Here is a 24,728-nt window from a genome sequence, read left to right on the forward strand (position 1 = left end):
GTGGGAGGACACAATCCATTCGAAGAACAAGTTACTTACCAACTATAACGTTCTTTCGATTGGATGTTCCTCCCACGTATTCCTCATCGACCCTCCCAACCAACCCCACAGTACAGTTTACATGTATTACACTCTAAGTTCTTTTAAGGCATGGGTCAAAAGAGGCACGACATTAATCAAAATCAATTGACTACAATATATGAAAAAACAGAACTGAAGCCAGCGGGCACGCTCAAGGCTCTTATACAGGCGATGACGTTGGTGTTCGACGGGTGCCGCCGAGGGACATCGACGCCGCAGCCTCGAGGGGAGCGCCCTCTGGTGGAAAGGAGAAAAAATAATTACGAAGCAGCAAGCTTAAGGTAAGGATATATCTAAGATGAGGAATACGTGGGAGGAACATCCAATCGAAAGAACGTTACAGTTGGTATGTAACTTGTTCTTCTGCTCTACACCATTCCTCTCAACCGACAGAGGATTGCAAATCACTTCTAGTCAACCTCCAATTCTACGACCAATCCAGCCTACTGTTCCTTCTGATCTGCAGACCACCCCCCTACAATCCAAATTATGCCACTAATCTCCCTGAAGCAATAGCCAACAGCTCTACAAACCATGACAACATTATTGTTCTGGGGGACTTCAAGATATGGTTTGAAAGAGAAAATGAAACCACAACAAACTCCCCCAGCACCCTACTGGAAACCCTCCACTTCAAACAAATAGTAAATGACCCCACCCATAGTGCTGTACTCACTTTAGATGCAATTTTCTGCAGAGAGGGACTCTCAACCACTGCCCCACCGGTACTAATCATATGGAGTGACCATCATATGATCTCTTTCACCATCAAAATCCAGGAGCTGCATGATGCCCGCAAACATGAAACTCCCGGCTACAGACAATAGACTCTGGAAAAGCCTTGACCTTTAAACCCTAGCAGTTATATTGGAATCAACCAAACCAGTCACCTACCAACTAAATAGAATGCAACCCGAACTCAGTGTAAGGGAGGCTTGCACCCGGATCTCAGATGCTCTAGATCAACTAGCACACATAAAACTCTTCAAACCTGCTATAAAGAAAATCGCAGCAAGATGGTTCACAGAAGAACTGAGGGAACTAATAGAAAAAGCGCAAACTGGAAAAACAATGGTGAAAACACCACAACCAAATGGACAAAAACAAATACCAAACATAAATTCAAACAAATACAAATCAGCAGTCCTGAAAGTGAAAAAAAACACATGACACTGCAAGAATCAAATTGGCAACAAACAGGGGAGTTGCTAGGTCTGGAAAAGACCCGGGGCTATGCTGATGTCAGAACTGTTGGGACTGGGGGCTAGCTAGTCTTTTAGCTGTAGCTCCTGAGATTCTATTCGGGGCTACAACCAAAAGATCAGGGGCTATAGCCCCCTTAGCCCCCCCTAGCAACGCCCCTGGCAACCCACAAAAAGAATTGTTCAAAATCATGAAAAGTGTTGGCGGTACTGGTTTTGATTCTTGTGCGCCCGGCCTATGGAATTCTCTCTCTCCTATTATCTGTTCCATCTCATGCTTGGCCAGCTTTAAGCTATAAAGACAACTTTTTTTAACTCCAAGGATTAGCATGCCTTTCTTGCCGGTGTCTTCCCACTTCTGAACCCTGATTCCTCACTTTGAATTGTATGTCTCTAATAATAATAATCGCAAACCTTATGTGATAACATCACAACTCACCTGAGAGCAAAAATAGAAACTATACAACAGATCATTTTTTAACTCCAAGGATTAGCATGCCTTTCTTGCCGGTGTCTTCCCACTTCCGAACCCTGGTTCCTCACTTTGAATTGTATGTCTCTAATAATAATAATCGCAAACCTTATGTGATAACATCACAACTCACCTGAGAGCAAAAATAGAAACTATACAACAGATCATAGAAAAAGGCCAGACTAACACAAACACCACTGAAGAACCCCTAGAAATCAGCACTCCATCAACCACCACAACACTCAATCAATTCAAACCTATAAGCGTGGAAAGTTTTGATAAACTAATAAAAGATCAACATCACCAGATTGCCCAGTGACCCGTGCCCACTGGGTATCTGCAAAAAAATCCTCAACCACAGAACGCCAGCCTCATACCTCAAAGTACTAATGAATCTAACCCTAAACATGGGAACAGTACCAAAATCATTCAAATCAACATATACCAAACCCCTCCTATAAGATGAAACAGGAAATACAGAAGACCCTACTAATTACAGACCTATATCAACTCTGCCTAACCCAGCCAAAAATCCTAGAGAACCATGTCTACAGAGAACTACTCAATCATGTAGAAAGGCACAGAATACTCAACCAATTCCAATTTGGTTTCACAACCATTAGAGGAACTAAATCAGCACTCCTACATATGAGACGACCTAAAAATAAACGCAGACAACGGCACCAAATCAGCCCTCATACTACTGGACATATTCGCCGCCTTTCACACAATCAGTCACACAACACTAATGAAGAGACTAAAGGAATGTGGCATTAAAAAGTTTGCACTACAAGGGATGAAATCTTTCCTCACCAACAGAACAGAAAGATCACAGCTACTGCCATTTACATCAAAAACTATAAACATCACCTACAGCGTATCACTAGGATCAAGCCTCTCCCTGCTTCTTTTCAACATCCACATGTCCCCCTATGAAACTCATTCAGACCCATGGACTGACCAGGAATTACCAAAAAAGACTGTATTTAAAATCCCGAATGGGAGATTTGGCCGAATCTCGGCCGTTCGAAAATTCTGAATGCACAAAAAGTTCTACTAAATCCCCCATTCTGTGGCGGAGGGTGAGGGTGTGTCCCCCGCACCCTTGTTCACTACACTGTGAGTGGGGTTTGCAGGGGGTGTCCCCCACAGCCGTTCTCGTAAAAAGTTTTTAAAAAAAAAAAAGGAAAGGACCCTGCCACGCCAGTTCCCGATCACAGAAGTGAAAGGGAACAGGCGTTGCAGGGACACAGCGAAGTGTGCCGCCGCAAGGTAAGTAGGAGATTGGGGGAAAGGGCAAAGTCTGAAATGTTCTGGGGAGAGAAGACCGAAAGTTGTTGTTTCTGGAAAAATTATTTTCAGTCTTTTCTCCCTCGAATATTTCAACCACGGTCTTACAATCCAAACTGACTGACAGTTGTCAACTATGCAGATGACACCCAACTTATCTTGAAGATAACCTCCACAATACCCTCATCAAATGCCTCACCAACATAAACACCTGGATGACAAACAACAATCTCAAGATAAACCTGACAAAAACCGAAATACAATGCAGCACAGGGATTCCTGAGCTGGCCACAGAGCATGGTAACCCATCCAAAGACATCGACAGTGATCAAAAATCTGCGAATACACAAATCCTCATGGATAACCGCCTCTCTCTAGAACCACAAGTCAATGCAACAGCAAAAAAATGCTTCTAATGAGAGGGACCCTCCTTTACCACAATTTCCCACATATAACCCTTGTGATCATCTCCATGTTAATATCAAGACCAGACTATGCAAATAGTCTTTATCTTGGAATGCCAGAACACCTCACAAACAAACTACAACGTATCGAAAAAACCACTGCGAGACTACTCCTGAGTCTCAATAGAAGAGACAACATCACACCAGCCCTGAGAATTCTACACTGGCTACCAGTAAACAAAATGCATTAACTTCAAAGCCCTCTTCATCGTCCACAGATCATTACATGGTCAAGGAGCCAAATTCCTACAAGCTAAAATCACCCCTTACCAACATGGAAGAAACTTAAGATTGAGCAACAAACTACAAATAGAAGCAAATAGAAACAAGAAACTACTAGAAAAGGAAATTCGTAGGAACTGCCTTTTCCTATCTGATACCCAAACTATAGAACTGGATACCAAAGGAAATAAGTCGGAAGACCACTTAAACACCTGACTATTCAGCTTACAGAGACAAACATAGACCTGCATGTCCACAAACCACCCACCGGGACCAAAGCAAACAAGGAACAATACAGATGGAAGAACCGACAACAAAACTACTCCAGTCTAACAGATTGTTTTTTCAGCACCAAGATAGTAAGGTGATGATGGGAAATGTGAAAGGCTGCTGCCCACAGCATTTCTCAGTACTGTATCTGTGCATTACCTTTTCCATGTGTACATGACTGTGCTTTCCACATATATGCACAAGGCACTGGTTTTCAATTTGTTTCAAGTGAGAATTCACCATATCACAGGGAATTAATGAGGTTGGCCAATCAATACTTTTTTTTTTTTATTTGGTCAGTTGACATATCAACTTTTCAAATTACATTACACATACAAGCTGTTTCATTACAAATAATTTAACTTATTGGCAATAGATAAGAAAGATAAGAATAAGACAAAGGAGAAGACCACGTGAAAAAAACCTATAAATACAAATAATGATTGCACACTAGAAAATAAGAAAATTAACATATGAACCACATTGTGTTTCATATATAAGAGTATACAGAAATAAATGATACGAATGAAGATACAGAGATAAAAAGGGTTGATTTCAATCACAAAGGTCTTCAGTTTCATAAATTCCACATTAAGAATAAAAAGAAAAACTAGGAACATACAGAATTAAATAATGTGTCACATCTCATTTTTTTTCCATCCCTTTACCACTTGAATCAATAGTGTGTGTGACATCTAAAATGTCAGCTTAAAACAAATGCAGTCATTTATTTATTGTATTAACAAAATATAAGATAAGACTACGAAATCATTCTGAATCAAGATCATTTTTGAGTTTGTCACAAATTAAAGGTGGCAGGATAATGTCCAAGAATTGAACAATTGCTATCTGTATTGTAGCTCTAGGATTAGAGAATAGCATTTGCCATTTTTGAAGTTGGGTTAGATGATTCTGAAACACCACTTTACCCTTAAAGCATTTACTTCTTATACTACTTATTGCCTCACAGTCAATTAGTAGATGCTGTAGAGTTTCTGCTTGGTCAATGTTCATGCAGTAGCGGCAATAATTTTGTTCAATGGGGATGACTCTTCTTCGATGTAATATATCACGAGTTATCCACAGATTGAACCTAGATCTCATGATTTTTTCTGCAAAACATTGAGCATGGATATTTAACTAAATAATCAGCTGTTATCCCATGCCTTTTGGTGCCAAACAAATAGATATCAAAATCTTTATGCAGCGAGCTTCTCGTAAAGTTTTCCACCCAGTCATGCTGGAAGATTTTTGATTTTGCTCGGTTAGAATTTGCAATGAGTAGTTGTATTGTGATACCTGCATTACTTAGGACACCAATAATATGCCCACGCCATTTGAGCGGAAATTTGTTTTTCGATGTAAGTAAATTATGGGCTGTGATTTTTAATATAGATGGTTTACCTAGATTGTCCAGAGACTTCCGAAAGTAAGCACACTGCTTCCATGTTACATGTGAGTAAAGTGAAGAAAGCCCTAGTTCATAGCGAATTATCACAAGAGGTGTGCCATTTGGTAATTGTAAGACTCGTTTCCAATATATCGCCTCTATATAGTCTCAAAACCTGCGTTCTTTTGGCAGAGTGGCTTCAACGCCATACTACAAAATTGGTGTAACTTTCAATTTATAATACAGGATGATATGTTTCATAGAAAATGTTCCAAATTTTTTGATAAGTATTTTAGTTTGGGACACCAATGATTGAAGTTTGATTTTCAATTCACACGAATATTGCATTAATGATTTTTTATGTTGAATTGACACACCAAGATATCTATATTGGCATGTATTTAAAAGTTTGTACTGCTGCAGATGCCATTTATATTTGTGCATTTTGGATTCTCGACTAGGATTACAATTCAGTATTTGAGTTTTCAGATTGTTGATGCTGAAATTGTTGGCCTGAGCATACACGTCAAGCTGATACAACATGTTTTTCAGACCCATTGTTGTGTCTTTGAGAGGAGGACCAAATCATCCGCGTATAACAAGTATGGAACTTGCTGCGTTCCGATTTTTGGGGGATCCCCCACACAATCTGTGAGGGAATCACCCATGTCTCCAATATAAAAATTGAACAAAAATGAAGCTAAGGCACAGCCTTGTTTCAGGCCTCTGTGCGTTGCAATTGGTGGTGTGAGCATACCGTCTGGCGAGACGCGCACGCGCATTGAAGTGTTTGTGTGAAAAATAGTAATTAATGATAATAGGGAAGAGGGGCAATTATGTTTTTTTTGTTTTGTCAGAAGCACGGATCGATCAATCGATTCGAACGCGGCTCTGAAATTCACAAATCCTAAATATGAGGGTTGTCTTTGTGATAATTGATGGGTTTGTATCAGGGAAAGTGCAAATATATTGGGTGTGGTGCCCAAGCCCTTCACGAAACCCGCTTGAAAAGGATCTAGCAGCAAATTCTCTTCAGCCCATACCTTCAATTCCTTGAGTATTATTCTGCAAAAAAAAATTCCGGGTGCGTCCAACTGTGAGATTGGGTGGTAGCTGTCTGGTGATTGACGGTCGCCCTTTTTGTAGATCGGAACAGTTATCGCTTCAGTCCATGTATGTGGTAATGTTAAATAATATGGAAGCCCACAGCTCCGGGTGCATTTGCATGACAAAATTAGACAGGCCATCAGGCCCAACTGCTTTTGATTTGCTAGCAGTTTTAATCAGATCTAAAATTTCTATTTCGTCAAAAGGTAAGTTGAAGATAATTGGTGTCTTTGCTGCTTCTAAGTTAGGACGGTTTCTAGGGGCTTCATAGAGCTGACTGAAATGAGTCACCCAGTGGTGCATACTAACTGCAGTAGTCTGAGTAATAATTTGATGCTGACCCGTGGCTTGATTCATTACTGACCACATTTTGGAGATATTCTTACTGGCCAAAGTACACAACATTCTAGCTCCATCTCTTTGATATAGTGCGGATCTATGCCCCTTTACCCAGTTCCTATAATGATTACGTAATTTTTTGGAGAGACCCGTTCTGATAGCGGGCGTATGATTAGAGAGTTTTCTTAACTCAGCTCGATATGCAGTTTTTTTTGATCGGATCATATTATCAAAGATATGCAAGTGATTTTGTCTTATATTACTGGGCATTTTAGTTTGCTGAAATGTCTGAATTGCATCACTATATATGATGCCAACATTCTCTAGTGTGTTATTGTCACCCGATTTTGATGTTTCTAAGAGTTTGTTAAAGTACAATTGCTATAAGCCTGTGTACCCCATTCCATTGTTAACAAATTATGATCACTGGCATTGGTATTGGTGACATTGAATTTTCGAACATCCGGCCAAAATTTCGTATTCAAGTAAATATAGTCTATAACTGACACCAATGAGCCTTTGTGCCAGGTTGGAGCCGGTGGTATATCTGATGCAAATGTACCATTGAGAACATGTAAGCCTCTGTCAAAAATTAAGCTTTTCATCGCAAAAGTCTCTGATTGACATGTCCACTCTTATTGCCCAAACACTTTAGATTCAAGTCACCGGCTAGTATAAGGTACCTTGTATGGCGATCTTCCACCACCATGTGTAATAGGTTGTTCAAATCTTTAAAGAAACAATCGTCGCTTATAGCCACAGGGTTCCAATACACGTTCAATACAGCATATTTATCGGTGCCAGACTCAACTCTAACCAACATCATGAATTCATTCGGAATCACCCATAATTTGGATGTGAGACCGTGGTTAATTTTCACAGCAGTTACGAGCCCTGACATGGGCCTTCCCATTGTTGACTTAATGGCTGGATTCAAGAATACCTCGTATCCCACCCAAATTGGGGCAGAGATTAACCATGTTTCCTGCAGAATTACTACATCATGATTATTTAATTGATGTTGATTATTATTCGCCAGATGTTTGAAACCCCTTGAATTCCAACTAACAAGGGAGAGTGGATGGGTGTTTACAAGTGGGCCTAGTTACTTCTGTTGCGAGTTGTGTTGGCAAACACACTGCTTATTTGCAATGTCGTTGATCCCTTTTTTAATTATTCTGGCATTCAATTGGGGTTGATTTTGAACAGATGTGGGCACTTGGGTGGTTGATTGATCAGTGCTCAGGTTAAAGCCCAATTTCAGTAAGTAAAGGTTCTTTTGCTTTCCAAATTAAATTCTGTACTACTCTGGAATTCATCCAGAGTTTTACAGCATTCAAATTTCTTTTTTCCGGGAATTCGACTAATGATAGATCGGCCGACCTGATATCTTCTAGTTGTTGGATTTCTGAAAATATCGCCATCACCGCCCTACGATTTTAGTCATATTGGATGGAGGGGGGGTTTGTAAGCTAGTACTAAGGAATGTAACGCTGGGTTTCTCTTTATGCTGATGGGTTTCTCATTTATCAGGTTTTTACTCTTAGGTATTTCGATTTTTGCCACACTCTGATTTGGTGAATTGATGGTTTTAAGATTTCCCAATGCATTCTCAATCAGGCGAATAACAACCCGAGAGAGATCCTTCATCTGTGGTGAGTCATTTGCTTGTGTACTTATTGTTCTAACATGATGAGATTCACTTTGGATGTGTATTCCAGGCCCTGTTTTGGAGATACAATGGCTTTTGAGGGTCTTTGAGAGTGTTTCGGGTGCCCGACTCCAGCTCCAGAATGAAGTCTGACTCTCAAGGGTAGTGTTACATGATGGGCAGGATATAGATGAAATCAGTGGTGTGGGCTTGTGTGCTTTATTGTGCAATTTAATTCGAGGTTGAGTGTGCCTCGACATAAAGGGTCGACCGCTTTTCTGATTTCACTTTTGTCTTGGCTATCATTAGACGCCATCTTTATATTATTATTTTGTTGAGTCACGCCTTGAGCTTGAATGCCGGGGTCCACGTTGGTGTTGATGGCTAAAGCACCAACTGAACTCGGTTCCTTCATCATTTTGAGGAGTTCATCTAAGGGAGGATAATTTAAAGCATGAGTGGGTTGAAAGGTCCCTAGGCTCATTTTCTTTTTAATGAGTGTTTGTAGGGAATATTTCTTTTTGATGGCCTGGGACACAGTCACGTTGTTTTTTTTGGGTAAAGATATCATCTTGAATAACCGTTTTGTTGACCCATTCCCCAATTGTTTCGAGGCACTCATGTTTTTTGATAGTTTTGAATCAGAGGTTTTGTTGTTATTATTTTTTTTTGTTTTTTTAATCTTTTTCTTTCTCTCCATTGAGTCCTGTATTTGACGACCTATATTCGTCAACTGTGCTTGGCACATTCATTTTTTTGAGGGAATTGGAAGTGGACAAATTAAAGATAGAATAAAGTTTCCCCTGGGTAGTCGCTACGTGCCTATTGTGTCCACTTGCATTCGATTCTTAAGGCAACTGATCATCAGTCAATGATGGATCAAACACACCCCCACAAGCACATGCTGAAAGGAAAGCATATTAGATTTTGGACTTGATGGAAACAAAACATATATTAAAAATAAATGCCACATGATGTGCCACAACAAAAGAAATTACCTTTAGAACACTGGTTCGGAGCCATAAGGCACATGCTTTACTGACTTTTCAACTGTTGCATCTACAAAAGGTCTAAAGGATGTAGAAAAGTACTAAATCAACTAGTGATGCCCCCCTGCATCACAAAAGTGCCAATGAAAGTCAGATGGATAGAAGATTCGGCAGCTCTCAGGGTGTTTCTCTACCTAGAAGTCAATATTTCTTTGGACCAATCATACATTCTATTCCTCCCAATATCTTCTGATGAGTATAAGTCCCACCCATTTCACTTTTCTTCAAGATGTTGTCTCTTTCCAGTAGGACTCTTCCCTGTTGACCTCTCTTTCCTGTGCCTCTTGGGAACATTGTTGACTCCTGTATGCAAGTCGCTACACCAGTCAGTATACATTAACATCAACGCAGTAAACGCACATAGCATATACAATTACGTGTTATGATGAAATTTGATGATACAACACAAGTGAGTCATCCGTGTTGCTATTTCATGGTATTGCCACTATCTGATGCAATTTCAGAAACCATAGGTTGTTTGACAAAAGTGGAAGATACAAGGGGTGAAGCTGTGCTGAATGGTGAATCGAAACATTATTTCTAGGCCTTATTAAACAAAGTCACTGGTATGTGCAACACAACCAGAGACATTTAAAAAGCCTAGACACAGAAATGGCGCCTCATTGATTACACAGAATGGCCTAAGGTCAACAGGTAGTATTTCTTTCATCTACATTGAATGGAAAATCTGTACAAAATATGTCTATGCTCTTTATTAAAGATGTGTGCCATAAAAACATGCTGCTTTGGAACAATGGCTGGGGTCAAGTTATGGGGAGCCATGTGATTTTTGATGGACTTTTTTAATGGTTCATACCCAAGCTTTCAACCTACAGATCACAGGCAGTGTCACCATTTGCCAATATTTCAAACCACTTCTTAATCTTTGAATATAAACATACCCAACGTTAATACCAGCATGAAATACAAGGAACTGTAAACTTCTTTATGATGTTATATATTAAATCCATGTTGTGCTCTCATCTACTTAATTTTAAAGAGACACACAGTAAATGTTTGGTCAATGACATGCTTCTGCATTCTGTACTTATTTCCATATCTTATTTTCAGGTACATGTTTACTGGCATCTACACCTTTGAGTCCCTAATAAAGATTTTCGCAAGAGGATTTTGCATTGATAGCTTTACATTCCTAAGAGACCCATGGAACTGGCTCGATTTCATGGTCATTGTTATGGCGTAAGTAAAAGGTAGACATGTTTTGTAGTGTGCATGGATAATCTACCCTTCTAACAATGCAAATGGGCCATTTAGTTTGAAGCTGTAACATGAATGTACATTTTTCACTCAGGAATAACTTTTACGTTTCTGGGATAAATATGAGCAAGGGCAATGAATACACTTTATGCAGCACCATGCTGGTTGGAGTGATGTCTATCGTGGAGGTGTGTTTGTTCCACAGTATGGATTTGAGAGCAGGGGTTAGTCATAATCAAGGGCACATGGGAGAGCCCATATGAAAATTAGGCTTGATCCCGACCCAAAAAGGTGCAGTCAAGCCGAACTGCTTGATCACATCCCTTCTGCACGAGACCACAAGAAAGCCCAGATATTAGGCTGAAACATGTCTGGGGTTACTGTGGTTCTGTGGTCTGTTGCAGAAGGGATATGACCAAGGAGGTTGAGCTGGACAGCCCCTTTGTGGGTGGGACCAGGCCTGATTTGAATATGGTCTTTCCCCTTTCTGTAATGACTTGGTGGGTCAAAGAATAGTCGTCTGGAGGGTTGCCCAGAGTGATGCCAAAGGGTAAAAGTAATTCTAAACCTTCCAGCCATCACCTCTTTTGTTTTGCTATTGTCACCCTGAGTGAGACTGGTATGCCCAGACGTGGGTTCTGTGCCTGCTCCTCGCCAAGAGACCCAAGCTACACCTCACTGATGACACCCTATGAGACTGATAAATATCTGGGGGTGCTTGTGGTCTTGTGTAAAAGGGGATGTGATCAAGCAGTTCTGTCTGGACTTTCCCTTTCCAGTGGACCTAAGCCTGATTTGTATATTGTCTTTCCCCTTTCTGTAATGGCTTGTCAGGCGAAGAACGATTGTCTGGGGGAGGTGACAAGAGTGATACCAGAGGTTAAGATTAATTCTAAACCTTCCAACCGCCACCTCTTTTGTTTTGCTTGAGACGTAATCTAGAGCATTCTGTCTACTCCAGACGTTCTCATATCAAGAAAGACAAAGTCAAGAGATGGCTTTGCCAGGACAATGATTAGAGAAGCTGAGGGATCTAAACCTGTAGGTCAATAGTCTGTGTTTTCTGTGAGCCTTAGCGCTTGGCTAAGCGTTTTGATTATTAGTATCTACTAAATTAGTCTGTATACGTATTTTAGTTGTTCACAGTATCCTTGGTGTATTCACAATTTTAAATAAGTATTCCTATAAACATTCAGATCATTAATGGTGATACAGTAGTGCCAACAAACTCTGCTAGGATGCACGTGCATACGTTTCGCCCTTTTCAAGGCACAGTTATTACAGTTCATTCAATAATGAAAAATCGTTTTCTAAAATGTTTTCCTAAAGTTTGCCCTTCTTATCTAAGCAGCATTCATTTTAGAAATACATTTGTTTCATATTTATACAGTCTATGATGCTGAGTGGACGGGTTTGTTGTGGTTCTTTGGGTTCTAAGTCCTCCGCAAGAGGAACAGGATGTGCAGAAGGAACCCAACCCGTAACCACGGAGAGTATGAAATAACCAGCCACTAGGACTAAGAACCTAATTAACAAGCAACCAGAAAGGGACCAGTCACATAAACAATCACAGAGGGTTCCAGGTATCAATGAACTTCGAAGGAAATAGGACAATACTAGAACTATAATACTCAACAAATAGGGTCTAACCTGCTACCCAAAGAACCACAATAAACCTGTCCACTCAGCATCATAGACTTGGCTAATTTGCCATCATTCACCCTGATAGTACCTATCATGACGTCATCATATTTAATAACTAATAGTTATGGGGAAAGCAGGGGCTCTGTGTTCACAAAATATACACTATGAAAAGATTAATTCAATAAAAAAAAGGGTTTACCTTTTGTGACGGGTCAGAAGAAGGATGCCGACTCTTTGAGGACACTTTAAATCAGGTTTATTAAATAATAGACAGAAAGGCCTGGATATCCCTATGGCTATGGGGTGTTCCCTACCTATAGAATAACTAAGGTGCTCGTCAGTCTTCTGTTTCTTAATGGCCAAAAAAGAATCCGTCCACCATCCAAAACTATTACAATCTGACCCTATCACTTATCTTAACAAAATAAAGGCAGGAGAATGACTCCCCTCTGCTGCGCCATGATTCTAGCACTGGTTCGCTTGATATATGTTATTTTCTTTGGCAACTCTCTTTATCAGGTTACACAGTTCTTTTTTTACTGTAAACAGTTTGTATCCCACTTTGGACAAGTATTTAATTTGTTGAACTTCTTTGGTTACATAGGCAGTGTCGTCCTTTAACTTCTGATACCCTCTCTTCTTTGTTTCACACTCCTTTACTTTGGGCATCTCACATGCTTTCCTTTCTTTAAAGGATAGAAATATATCCCACTGTTCATTCCCTTCTTTGAGGACCACTTTGTCTGTTTCTCTTGAATTTACATTTATAGGGTTTCTCTCTCTTTCATGCAGCTCTCTCCCTGGGAACATTATTATTTCCTTCCTTATCTTATCAGTGTTCAAATTTGGTAAACGTATTGTATTTCTACTTTCATCCCCTCCAGGGAACAATCTTGGAATTCTCTTGTATCCAATTCTTCTTCACTGAGCGTTATGGATTTTGTAATGATTTCATCACAGTTCACATTTAGTAACTCTTCTTTCTTATTTGTACTGGGATGAGTTATTTGTTATGTGTTAAACTCTTCTTTATTCTTCCCGTATCTCCCCGGTCCCCTGTTACCTTTTCTCCTCTTTGGAAACGGGTGTGGCATAAGTTACAGTTCTTTGTTACACTAGCAAGCAGGCTTTCTGAGTGTCCTTTGCCTGCTCTCCTCTCACTTTTTTGACTCTCTTCGGTATCTCACCAGGCAGCCAATTTGTCTGCAGCTGCCTCCCTTTGATGTCTCAGCATTACTGTATGGGTCTGCTGGCCCCCCTGACTCTCTCTGGGTCATGCCACCATTGATTCCTCTTCTCTCCAGCTCTCTGTTATGCTGACAGTTCAGCGTTCGTTCACTTGCCTCCCTGCAAGTTTTGATTTTGCGGGTTCTGTGTCCAACAATGGCTCTGCCTCTTCCCAGGGTTACGTCAGCAGGGTATATCCCCTTTATTGAGACATACTGCTCTCTCTCTCAGTTTTTTCTCTGGCTTTCTAACCGGCCCTCTAACTCTTCATACTCATTCCCCTTCCTTATATAATGAGTGTTCTGCGTTCAATCCACTTGTCTCAGTGGATTGGTCAGTTCTTGTTGAAGAGATATTTCCTCTTTCTCCCGATGAATAGCATTGTTCAGCCTCTCCTTCGACACAGTCATTGAGTTTAACAAAACTTGATAGTCCCATGTATGCTATCATGCTTACAGGTAAAGGTAGTTGCTCACAGGAACATGAGCCCTTGTCCCCAAAGGGGGAGTCTCTCCCGGTGAGGTCCTGCTTTCCTCAACCACTAGAGAGGGAGTTGCACAGTAGGCTCACCTCCCTAGCATCACTGGGGGTGAGTGGGTGCTTCCCTCTAAGGAGAAGGGACACATTCCCTCAAATCATCACGCTTTGCAGGTTCCTCTTCTTGTAGCTCTGATCTTTCCTCTGAGAGCACACATTATAATGAAAGAAGGCTGAAAAGCGTATCATAAACCATATGACCATTTAATACAACATAGAACTCCTAGCTAAAAGTACCTACTCTTCAAATATCTCTAAATGTGTGTTCCAAATCATATTGAAAAGTATTAGCTTACCCTTGTCTTTGCATGGAACTACCTCCAGTGTTATGCATCTCACATATCCAGTCTTCAATTTGCAGCTCTCTTGGACTATTCTAGCTGCACAATATTAACATTTAACCAACTGAAAGAGCGTTTTTTGTGTACTTAATGTATTGTGACCAGAGTCACCATTTTGGTAGTTAAAAAGGAAATAGCTGTACATTTCTCCAGTTTAAATGATGTATTACCCACCATATTAATACAATTCAACATTCTGTCCATACCACTTACGCTTCACCATGACCAACCTGAATCAGTGTGGTGACTGGCTTGTTAGGGCTGTCCTCTCTATCCTGATTGAACCTATGTGTGCCTCCTTACTCCCAAGTTTAGCAGCACCTTCTCATTCCTCCCCCTGGCTGTATGCTTTCCCCAGGACCAATGTGATAATTTGGAACTTCCCTATCCATGTTCCCATTCTGCCTCGCCTATGATTTCTGGCTCTATCCTACTCTCTAGCTGCACAGTTGTTTCCTCACTTTCCTGGTGATATATCTTCTACTTCTTCCGAAGATGTTCTACCCCTTGATAGTATCTCTTCTTCTCACTGTTTCTCCCTGCCTTCCAAAACATCCCATTTATCCTCTACCCTCCAGTTCTCTCCTCCTTGACTGTCCTTCCCCTCAAGATATATTCCCCATCCAATCTCTGATAGTATCGTTTTTCTTCCTGCTGCCAACTATGTTCCCCCCTCTGATAGTAACCCCCTCCTTCCGTACTCCTCTCGCCTTCCAACTCTCCACCCCTTCTCCCAAACGGAATCCCCCATTTTCTCACCTTTATTTATCTCCTTTTTCTCCAGACTGTTCTCTCCTTTCTCCTTCAACAGCATAATATCGTTCACCTTCTCCTTCTAGATATTCTCTCTCTCCTATAAGTATTTCTCTGTTCTTTCCACACGGTGCCCCTCGCTTTCCACACCAAGATGATACCCCTATGTCTCTCCTCCTCAATTTTGTCTCCAACAAACCAGGAAGACCCTCCTGCCCTGCACTATTAACCCCTTTCAATCCCCAAAGCTTTTCCTCAAAACCAGTATCTCCCTTCGAATGGATTGTGTCCTCCCACGTATTCTTCATCTTATGATAATCGTATCCCAGCTTCAGCTGCTTCGGAAAACATTTTTTTCACCAGTGGGTGTTGGGTTCGAGACCGCGGAGTTGAAGTCCTTCGAGGGCCGCCGTCGGGCGTCGACGTCATCCGCTGTATAAATGGCTCGAGCAGCGCCCGTTACCTCAGTTCCGTTTTTCCAACGCAACTGGTTCGTGTTACGAATGGCACATCAAGAATTTCTTCAACAATGTCTTCGTCTTCAACTCCCTCCACACCCAAGACAGGATTAAAAAAATGTCTGAAGTGTGGCAGGAAAATGTCTATAACCGACCCCCATCAGAATTGCCTCTGGTGCCTCATCCCAGACCATCGGGTTGATGAGTACGGGTCCTGTCAGGCCATGTCAAATGAGGCTCTTAGGGAACGCAGAGGTAAGCTGGCGGAGGGGGAGGAAAAATATAAGTCTTCGAAAAAAACAAAAGGATTCGGATGAATCCGGTAGAAAATCTTGTCACGAGTCGAGGAGGTCAAGATCAGAAAGTCGCTCGAGGAAGTCTTCCTCGATGAAAAAGTCACGAAAGCGACATCATAGGTCTTCTTCTTCCTCGTCCTCTTCTGAGATGAGAGTTACTTATCCTTCAAAGCACGATTCCCCAGAAAAATTAGAGGCCTTCAGGGCTTCGATGCTGAAAATATTCGAGCAAGCGGCCCAGACCCCCTCGAAGTTGCCACGTGGTGATCATGCCTCTACTCACTCTAAAAGTGGCAGAGGAAAATCAAGATCCAAACACGCAAGGGTTGAAAAAGAGTCGAGAGTGTCTTCGCGGGAAAGTTCCCCAATGCCTCGCACTAAGTCTAAGCCTCCGGTGCATAAATTGGGGCTAACAGAATCAGCATCGACGTCGAAGTCGAAACCAAAACTCGACTCAACACCGTCAACGACCATAGCGTCGAGACCGATGACAAAAATTACGTTGACACCATTAGCTGTATCGAAGCCTCCTTCGACAGCATCGAAGCCTCCTTCAACACCGTTGAAGCCAGCGTCTACCTTATCGACACCTTTGACGCCTTTATGGAGGCCTTCTTTGATACCAAGACCCAAGTCAACGCCATTATCTATACCTAGACAAATTCCACCTTCTTTGCTGGAAAGAACTTTCCACCCACAACCAAGACAGGAATTTTTTAGATCCATGTCTTCTATATATGAAGAACATTCCTCTGAAGAGGATATCACTCCAGCTGGAGTTAGATTTGGAGCCAGGGAAGTTCCTGAAGAACTAGTGGACCCACAGTCTAAAATAACAGACCTTTATGAATGTCTTCAAAATGCAAGTGGCTTAGACACTTCACCTGAAGTGGATTTTGAAAGGCCAGATCCTACAGATCATGCTGATCCCAGTTATAGAAATTGTATGGGAAGGGTCATTGATTTTATGGGTTGGAAAGCAGCTTCCCCGTATTTTGACCAGGATGACATGACTAACATCGTTACTGAGGGTCCTTTAAAAGATCCTGTTCTCCTATTCCACAAGGCACTACAAAAAAGAGTAATGGCAAATTGGAATACTCCAGATTCGATTACAGCAGTAAATAAGAAACTGGTACCAAAATATAGACCAGCCTTGTCGGATCCAGAATATTTATCCAAACATCCATCTCCTCAAAGTCTAGTCGTGCAAGCTGCAACCTCCACTAGGAAATCAGCTTACCCATCAATACCACCAGACAGGGACGATAAAAAAGTTGATGCTTGGGCTCGGAAAGCTTTTACTTCGGGCAGCATGGCCCTAAAATCGACTAATGTCACTTGCACATTAGCAAGATTTACCTATACCCTGTGGGACTGCATGCCATCAGCGGCTGAACGCATCCCGGAAGGTGAAGAACGGGATGGTTTCCTGGCTATAGTAAAGGATGGTAAAGAGGCTATGGAGGAATGACTTCAGTCACGATTGGACACTGCGGACAGTATAAGCAGGTCCATGGCATCTAGCACAGTCTTGCGCAGATTCGCATGGCTATGGAAATCTGGCTTTGCACCTGATGTGCAGTCTAGATTACTTAATATCCCTTTTGACGGCTTGAGGTTGTTTGGCAGTAAGGTGGACGAGAGCTTGGAGAAGCTGCAGACCTCGAAAGCGGCATCAAAATCACTCCGCTATAAAACAACCTCAGCAACGCTCTTACGCAGGCTCATCTTCCTGCAAGAGTCGCCCGTTTCGCTTCTATTCCTCTTTTGGAAAAGGGAGAGGGCAGGCCAGTCAGAGAGGCTAACAGAGAAAACCCTTTTGTGGTGGAAAAGGGAGAGGTGCTAGATCAGCCACAGCAGTGGCTACTACCTCCTCAGCCACTGCTGCAGCTGCTGCAAAGCCACTTTGAGGTCTTAACCCACAAAACCCCTGTGAGAGGCAGAATCACTCGGTATCTGGACGAATGGCGGGGCATTACATCAGATACCTGGGCACTAAAGATAGTGGCCCTCTGTTACTGTCTTCCTTTTCTTCAAAGACCTCAAAATCATCCACCGGGAGCCAACTCTGTAAAGACTCCAGACCCGCTCCTTGTGCAGGAGATTTTGACCCTGCAGAGAAAGGTGCAATAGAACATGTACCTGTAGCAGAGAGGAACAAGGGCTGCTACTCCCCCTATTTCCTCATCCCCAAAAAGGACGGAGGATTGAGACCCATCTTGGACTTAAGAAGCTTGAACAAGTTCCTCAGGAAGGACAAGTTCAAGATGGTGACCCTTTCGCAGATTCTTCAGGCTCTTCAACTTCATGGCTGGCTGGTTTCATTGGACCTTCAGGATGCTTACTTTCATGTGCCAATCCATCTCAAACACAGAAAGTATCTGAGGTTCGCAATTGGTGGTTCTCATTATCAGTTCCGGGTTCTACCATTTGGGCTGACCTCCGCCCCAAGGGTTTTAACCAAACTGATGGTGGTAGTGGCAGCGAGTATCACAAGAAGGGGGATTCACATCTACCCTTATCTGTATGATTGGCTAATGAGGGCGAGTTCATCCGAACGAGCCCAGGAACATCTGGTCTTGACATGCCACTTCTTACACAGTCTGGGCTTCTCCCTCAATTACAAGAAGTCACAAATGATTCCAAGCCAAAAACTCCCAATTCATCGGAGCGATCCTGGACACTTCCTCAGGCAAAGCTTCGCCTCCCGAGGAGAGAGCCCACCACATTCTGCAGATGGTAATGAAATTTCAAAATGTTCAACGCAACATCTACCGGCATTCGACTTTCTAAGGTTGCTAGGCCTCATTGCATCCTGTATTTTTCTGGTGCCAGAGGCCAGATTGAGGATGAGATCTCTTCAGTGGGCCCTCAGAACTCAATGGTCCCAGTTTTTAGGGGAGATGTCAGACCTTCTACAAGTCCCGACCAAAGTGGCTCGAGATCGCCTATGGTGGGCTTGCAAGGAGAATATCCTCAAGGGGGAACCTTTTTGGCAACCATGGCCGGATATAATGGTAGTAACGGACGCCTCACTCACGGGGTGGGGAGCCCACACCAACGATCTGAAAATCGGAGGTCGTTGGTCTCCATCGGAGTCCAAACTACATATCAACCTTTTGGAGCTGAGAGCAATCAGACTAGCTAGCGCTGAAGGCTTTTCTGCCCTCAATACAAGGAAAGAATGTCCTGATAATGACGGACAACACAGTGGCCATGTACTACCTCTACAATAGAGGAGACGTGGGATCATTTCCACTGTGCAGAGAGGCAATGCAGCTCTGGTTCTGGGCAATGCAAGAAGGAATCTCTCTATCCGCAGTTCACCTCGCCGGAGAGCTAAACATGGAGGCAGACGCTCTGAGCAGGCAGAGCACAGTATCCCACGAATGGGAGCTAGCTCAGGAAGTCCTTCAAGAGATCTTCGCCCTTTGGGGAACCCCTCAAGTGGATCTGTTCGCGACCAGGGCCAACCGGAAGTGCGAACTGTATTGCTCAAGGGTTATTCCCCCAAGAGGAGCTCTAGGGGAGGCGTTCGTAGTGGACTGGATATTTCCACTCCTTTACACGTTTCCTCCAGTCCCCGTGATTCCTAATGTAATCAGGAGGTTGAGAAAGTTCAGGAAAACCATGCTTCTAATTGCCCCAGATTGGGCCAGGAGGACATGGTACCCGACCCTTCTGGACATGTCCATCTGCCCTCCAATACATCTTCCACAAAGAGAGGATCTTCTCTCGCAAGAGGAAGGTCGGGTTCTCCATCCAGAGGTCAAGACACTCAGCCTTCACACATGGTTTCTGGGAGGCTAAGATATAAGGATTGGGACATCCCGGATGACGTAATGGAGATTTTGCTTTCGGCCAGAAGGCCAGCAACAAAATCTCTATATCGGTGTCGTTGGAACAAGTTTAGTAACTGGTGCAGGGATTAGAATGTGGATCCATTTCTTTGTAATACTCCAACAGTACTTTCTTTTCTCTTACACTTAGCCAATTTGGGGCTCCAAGTTGGAACGATAAAAGGTTACTTGGCAGTGCTATCTATCTTTAAGCGCTCCTCGGAAGAGGTGTCCTATTTTAAAATGCCTTTAGTCATTCAATCTTGAAAGGGTTGACAAATGTATACCCTCCGACACCTTTTCAGGTGCCCATCTGGGATTTAAATCTAGTCTTAAAATTTCTCATGTGTGCTCCTTTCGAGCCTTTACATTCTTGTCCATTAAGACTGCTTACTCTTAAAACAATTCTGTTAGTGGCTACAACATCCACCCACAGGGTCAGTGAGTTGCAGGCACTGGGCCTCATTACACGGTAGGCGGTAACCATGGCGCTATTAGCGCCATGGTTGCCGCCGGTATTTTACCGTGTCCGCCTTGGTGGATGGCGGAATTACCGCCCTACTCCAAGGTGAGCGGGGGCGGTAATTCCCCATTCACCAAGGCTCTTCTCCATTCCCATTTTTGCCCCCATAGGGCATACTGGGAATGGGGAAGGTGCTAATTACGGTACCGCAAATTGCGGTACCGTAATTAGCGTCGAGGTCGCTTTGCGGCACCCTACTTTAACGGTTGGTAAAAGCAGCCGTTAAAGTCGGGTCCCACAAAGGGAACTCGTAGTAAGGTGGTAGGGGTTTACCGGTACCGGTGCCCTTACCGGTACCGGTAAACCCCTACCGTGTAATGAGGCCCACTGTCTTGTAAGCCTCCTCACACTATTTTCCATAGGGACAAGGTTATTTTAAAAGTCAAGCGATCATTCTTGCCTAAAATAGTTTCTGATTTTCATCTGTCACAAAAGATTGTCTTACCTTCCTTTTATCCTCCACCTCACGCTAGTAAGGAAGAGGAAAGATTACTTAGACTGGACCCAAAAAGGGCTCTCAGTTTCTATATTTCCAGATTGGCAAATCTCCGACAATGTGACCAACTATTCGTTGGCTATACTGGGCACAAATTGAGCCTTGCAGTATCTAAACAAACTCTATCAAGATGGATAATTCTATCAATCTCTGAATGCTATAAACTAGCTGGGAAAGAGCCTCCAGATGGATTAAGGGCTCATTCAACCAGAGGCATGACAACTTCCACGGCCCTTCAGAGGGGTGTCCCGGTGCAGGATATTTGTGCTGCAGCCACCTGGTCGTCAATGCACACCTTTGTAAAACATTACTGCTTGGACTCTACTTCATACCAAGGGGGACTATTTGCAAAAGTTGTCCTTCATTCAGTCCATAATTAAAATTCCTAGTACTCCCACCTCCAAAATGACCACTGCTATGGGAGTCTATCATAAGATGAGGAATACGTGGGTGGACACAATCCATTCGAAGAAAAAGTTACTTACCAACTGTAACGCTCTTTCGATTGAATGTTCCTCCCACATATTCCTCATCGACCATCCCATCCTACCCCTCCGTACAGATTACGCCAGTTGCACTCTGACTTCCTTAAGGGCCTGAAGACTTAAAGCCTGATCAACTGATGCGACCATGAACACCGTAAAAACAGAACTTAGGTAACGGGCGCTGCTCGAGCCATTTACAGCATATGACGTTGACGCCCGACGGCGGCCCTCGAGGGACTTCGACTCCGCGGTCTCGAACACAGCGCCCTCTGGTGATTTTTTTTTTTTCCAAAGCAGCTGAAGCTCGGATACGATTATCATAAGACAAGGAATAGGTGGGAGGAACATCCAATCGAAAGAACGTTACAGTTGGTAAGTACCTTGTTCTTCTCGTTTCTCTCTTCTCCATGCTTGTGCCTCCTTACCAATCACCAGTATCACCTCCTACTCTGCCTCCGCTGATGGGATCTTTTTACTCAGGGTCACCAGAGCAGAGGTCGTCCAGAATCAGCTATTCTCCTCCTGCTAACTCCACCAAGTATTGGCACTTTTTGAATGCAGGGGCTAGGCTGTCTTCTGATTGGGCCATGTGTTTGGGGTCATATAGGCTACACAGCTGCTGGCCCCAGTGTACATTAAGCTATGCTGCAATTGTGGATTTTAATGCCCCTTCTTCAGTTTGGGCCACTCTGCACTTTCAGCTTGTGAATGAGTGGAAGTGATACAAAGAGTAACTTTGAATACCAAACTATCAGAAAGCAATAAAAGCAGTATTTGTTGAAGCCAAATGACTGTAAAGCTAAGCGTGTGAGTTTGTTGAGACCCAGCAACCCAATGGGGCAATATTAGTAAAAGCTAATGCATACACCCATTGCCCAAGCCAGGAGAAACCAAAACCAAGGCAATTTAAACCTAAGAAACATTGCCTAAGGCAAAAGGGGACTAATGAAAGGTCCCAATGTTGTGAAGCTTGTTGTCCATACTTTGAGAAGCATATAATAATAGCTGAGGTAAACCCACATTGCCAGAGTCAAAGAAGAAGCAGAATAAGAACCTATCTTTTTCAGTATTACTTGTGCAGTAGGACAACAAGAGTGGCAAAAAGGCTTCCCTTCTGAAAAAGGTTATTCAGAAGGATAGAAGCATAATTTGCAGAAGAGTACTAAAGAGCACCAATGTGAATCTTGTTTTCCCTGAAGAGTTGCAAAAAGTTGATGTTGCAAACCATTGAATATTGTGAAGCTGTTGTAAAGCTATTAGAAGTTGAATTTAACCACAGAAGCACTTGCTATTCTGAAACGCTGTTCGGGTTGTGGAGTATACCCGGATGGCAACCCTTTGAAGTAGTAGGCTGGGCATGGGAGTAAACCAGGTAGAAGTTGAAGAAGTGCTATAAAGTGGTGCTGAAGAAAGAATTGTATAAAACTGTTGCAGAGGAGTTACATTTCTTCAGAAATACTAAGTTGTGACAAATCATTCTGACAACGGCAATTGTCGAATCACTGGAGTGCTGGAACTTTCTGTTGTCAAATTAGAGTCACACAGAACTGTGTTGGACATTTCTATTGCCAAGTGGAGTCATAAAGAGCTGTGTTGGAACTTTGTTACAAACCAGGATTTCCTTATTTCTTTTCTGGAACTGTGGAGCAGAATCCTGCTTCAAATTTGGGAAGGGGAATTCACCCAGAATATATGTAGAGACTGTTGCCATATTACGAATTCATTTGTTACGTTATTTTTGTTGCTTTTTAATTGCTATGCATTACCTCAGTGATTTAATATATGTACAAGTGTGAGGGAAGATATCCCTTGTTAGAGTGTCTTTTTCAGTTTATTTTAGGCAGGGAAATCCTTTTCAGGGTAGGGATAGTGAGGCGTTTATCCAGCTTGTCAATTTAATAAAAATTGCATCTTTTGAAAAATCTTCACAAATTTGTCCGCCTCACATTTCTGACCCCTTCCATGGCCATCATAAATTCATCTAAGTTTGGCACATTGTCTACCTTTGCAAATTTGCACAAATGGGGGATGTTTCTGTGCATTTCAAGGCGCATGCCAAATTTCGAAAATTGATGCGCTTTGAAATGCATAGAAATATAGCACATTCCCCTGGCCTGTTTATAGCAGCTGCAGGGGGGTGGACAATTCATGACCAGATCATCATCATTTCAGTCTCTAAAACATAGAATATATATTTTTTAAATGTGTGTTGACATTTCACAATGGCAAGCCCATTAAAACCTGTCAATGTAAAATGCACTGTCAGCACCCATTTGGGTGCTGTGAGCTCAACATGTGATACATTTGTGTAGGGAGCCTGCTCCTGTTGCTAATGCATTTAACGGGGCTGGACATCACATCTTTTGCACTGCCACACACCCCCCACAAAATGGACAGGTCACTTTTGTGAATAAGCTGGCCTGAGCACCTTAAAGAGCCGCAAGTAAAATAAGCATACATCTGTGCTGTTTTTACTTACAGCACACTTGAGAATCTGCCCTGAAACATGTACAAAGCCTAGACGATGGAAAAGAACTCTACTTGAGAAATGTAGAAGCATTTTTAATTAATAAAAAAAACAAAGGCATCTGCTGGCTATTTAAGAGAGCTATCATCAAATTACAAAACTCTTAGTGCCTGAACAAGATTGTAGCAAGTACTAAACTCATAAGCTTGAACTGCAGCTATTGCGATTACAGAACAAATCAAAAGTGGACAGTTATACTAGGAATTTCTTTCATAGATTCACATGCTTGAATATTCCCTGTCGTCAGACTGGGAATCCTCGGTAAATTAAATACTAAAAAATAATATATTAAAACAAACTCCCTTAGGAAAGCTGCACCACAGGGCCCTATAGGGCTTGTGTAGCCTTTCACTTGTGGAGTCCCTCTGCCTCTGTTTGGTCCTTTTAGGCCCTAACCAATGAGGTGGCAGGGCGTAGGCTCCACCCCAGTCAGCCATTTCAGATTTTTCACTGTGCGCTGTTTCTCTCTCGCCAATCAATGACATTAATGAGCTCCCAGATATCATCTTACAGGAGGAATTCTCACAAGGGGAGGGACCTTTACCAGTTCAGCCCAAGGAAAATAGCCCTCACTGGCAACCTACAATGGAGGATGCTGCAGACCCTTTCGACCCAGCTCTTTTACAATCAATGTGCAGGATTATGGAAGAAATCACCAGGAGACAGAGGGCGAGACACTCCACCCAGTCGGTTTCAGCAGACAGACAACTGCAAAGCACATCACTTGTGCACAGCGATCGGAACAGTTCCCCTACGCACTGCACACCTCACTACTCACCACTGCCTTGTCAGTCCACTTCAAGCGACAGCCAGCAAGGCCACAAACGCTATCGGGAGGCGCCCA

General features: G+C 42.6%; 1 protein-coding gene across 3 annotated transcripts in view; it reads left to right on the forward strand.

Annotated features, from left to right (window-relative positions):
- The window catches only part of LOC138521307 (sodium channel protein type 4 subunit alpha-like), a 3,496,387-nt gene that overhangs the window by 1,206,935 nt on the left and 2,264,724 nt on the right, over nucleotides 1–24,728 (forward strand). For all 3 annotated transcript variants that reach the window (XM_069634046.1, XM_069634045.1, XM_069634044.1), the window contains one exon: nucleotides 10,609–10,737. In XM_069634046.1, coding sequence (XP_069490147.1) covers nucleotides 10,609–10,737 — 129 coding nt within the window. The remainder of the gene's footprint in view (nucleotides 1–10,608; nucleotides 10,738–24,728) is intronic.

This window comes from Ambystoma mexicanum, chromosome 13 (assembly GCF_040938575.1).
Source record: "Ambystoma mexicanum isolate Mex_15411 chromosome 13, UKY_AmexF1_1, whole genome shotgun sequence".
NCBI classification, from domain to species: domain Eukaryota; kingdom Metazoa; phylum Chordata; class Amphibia; order Caudata; family Ambystomatidae; genus Ambystoma; species Ambystoma mexicanum.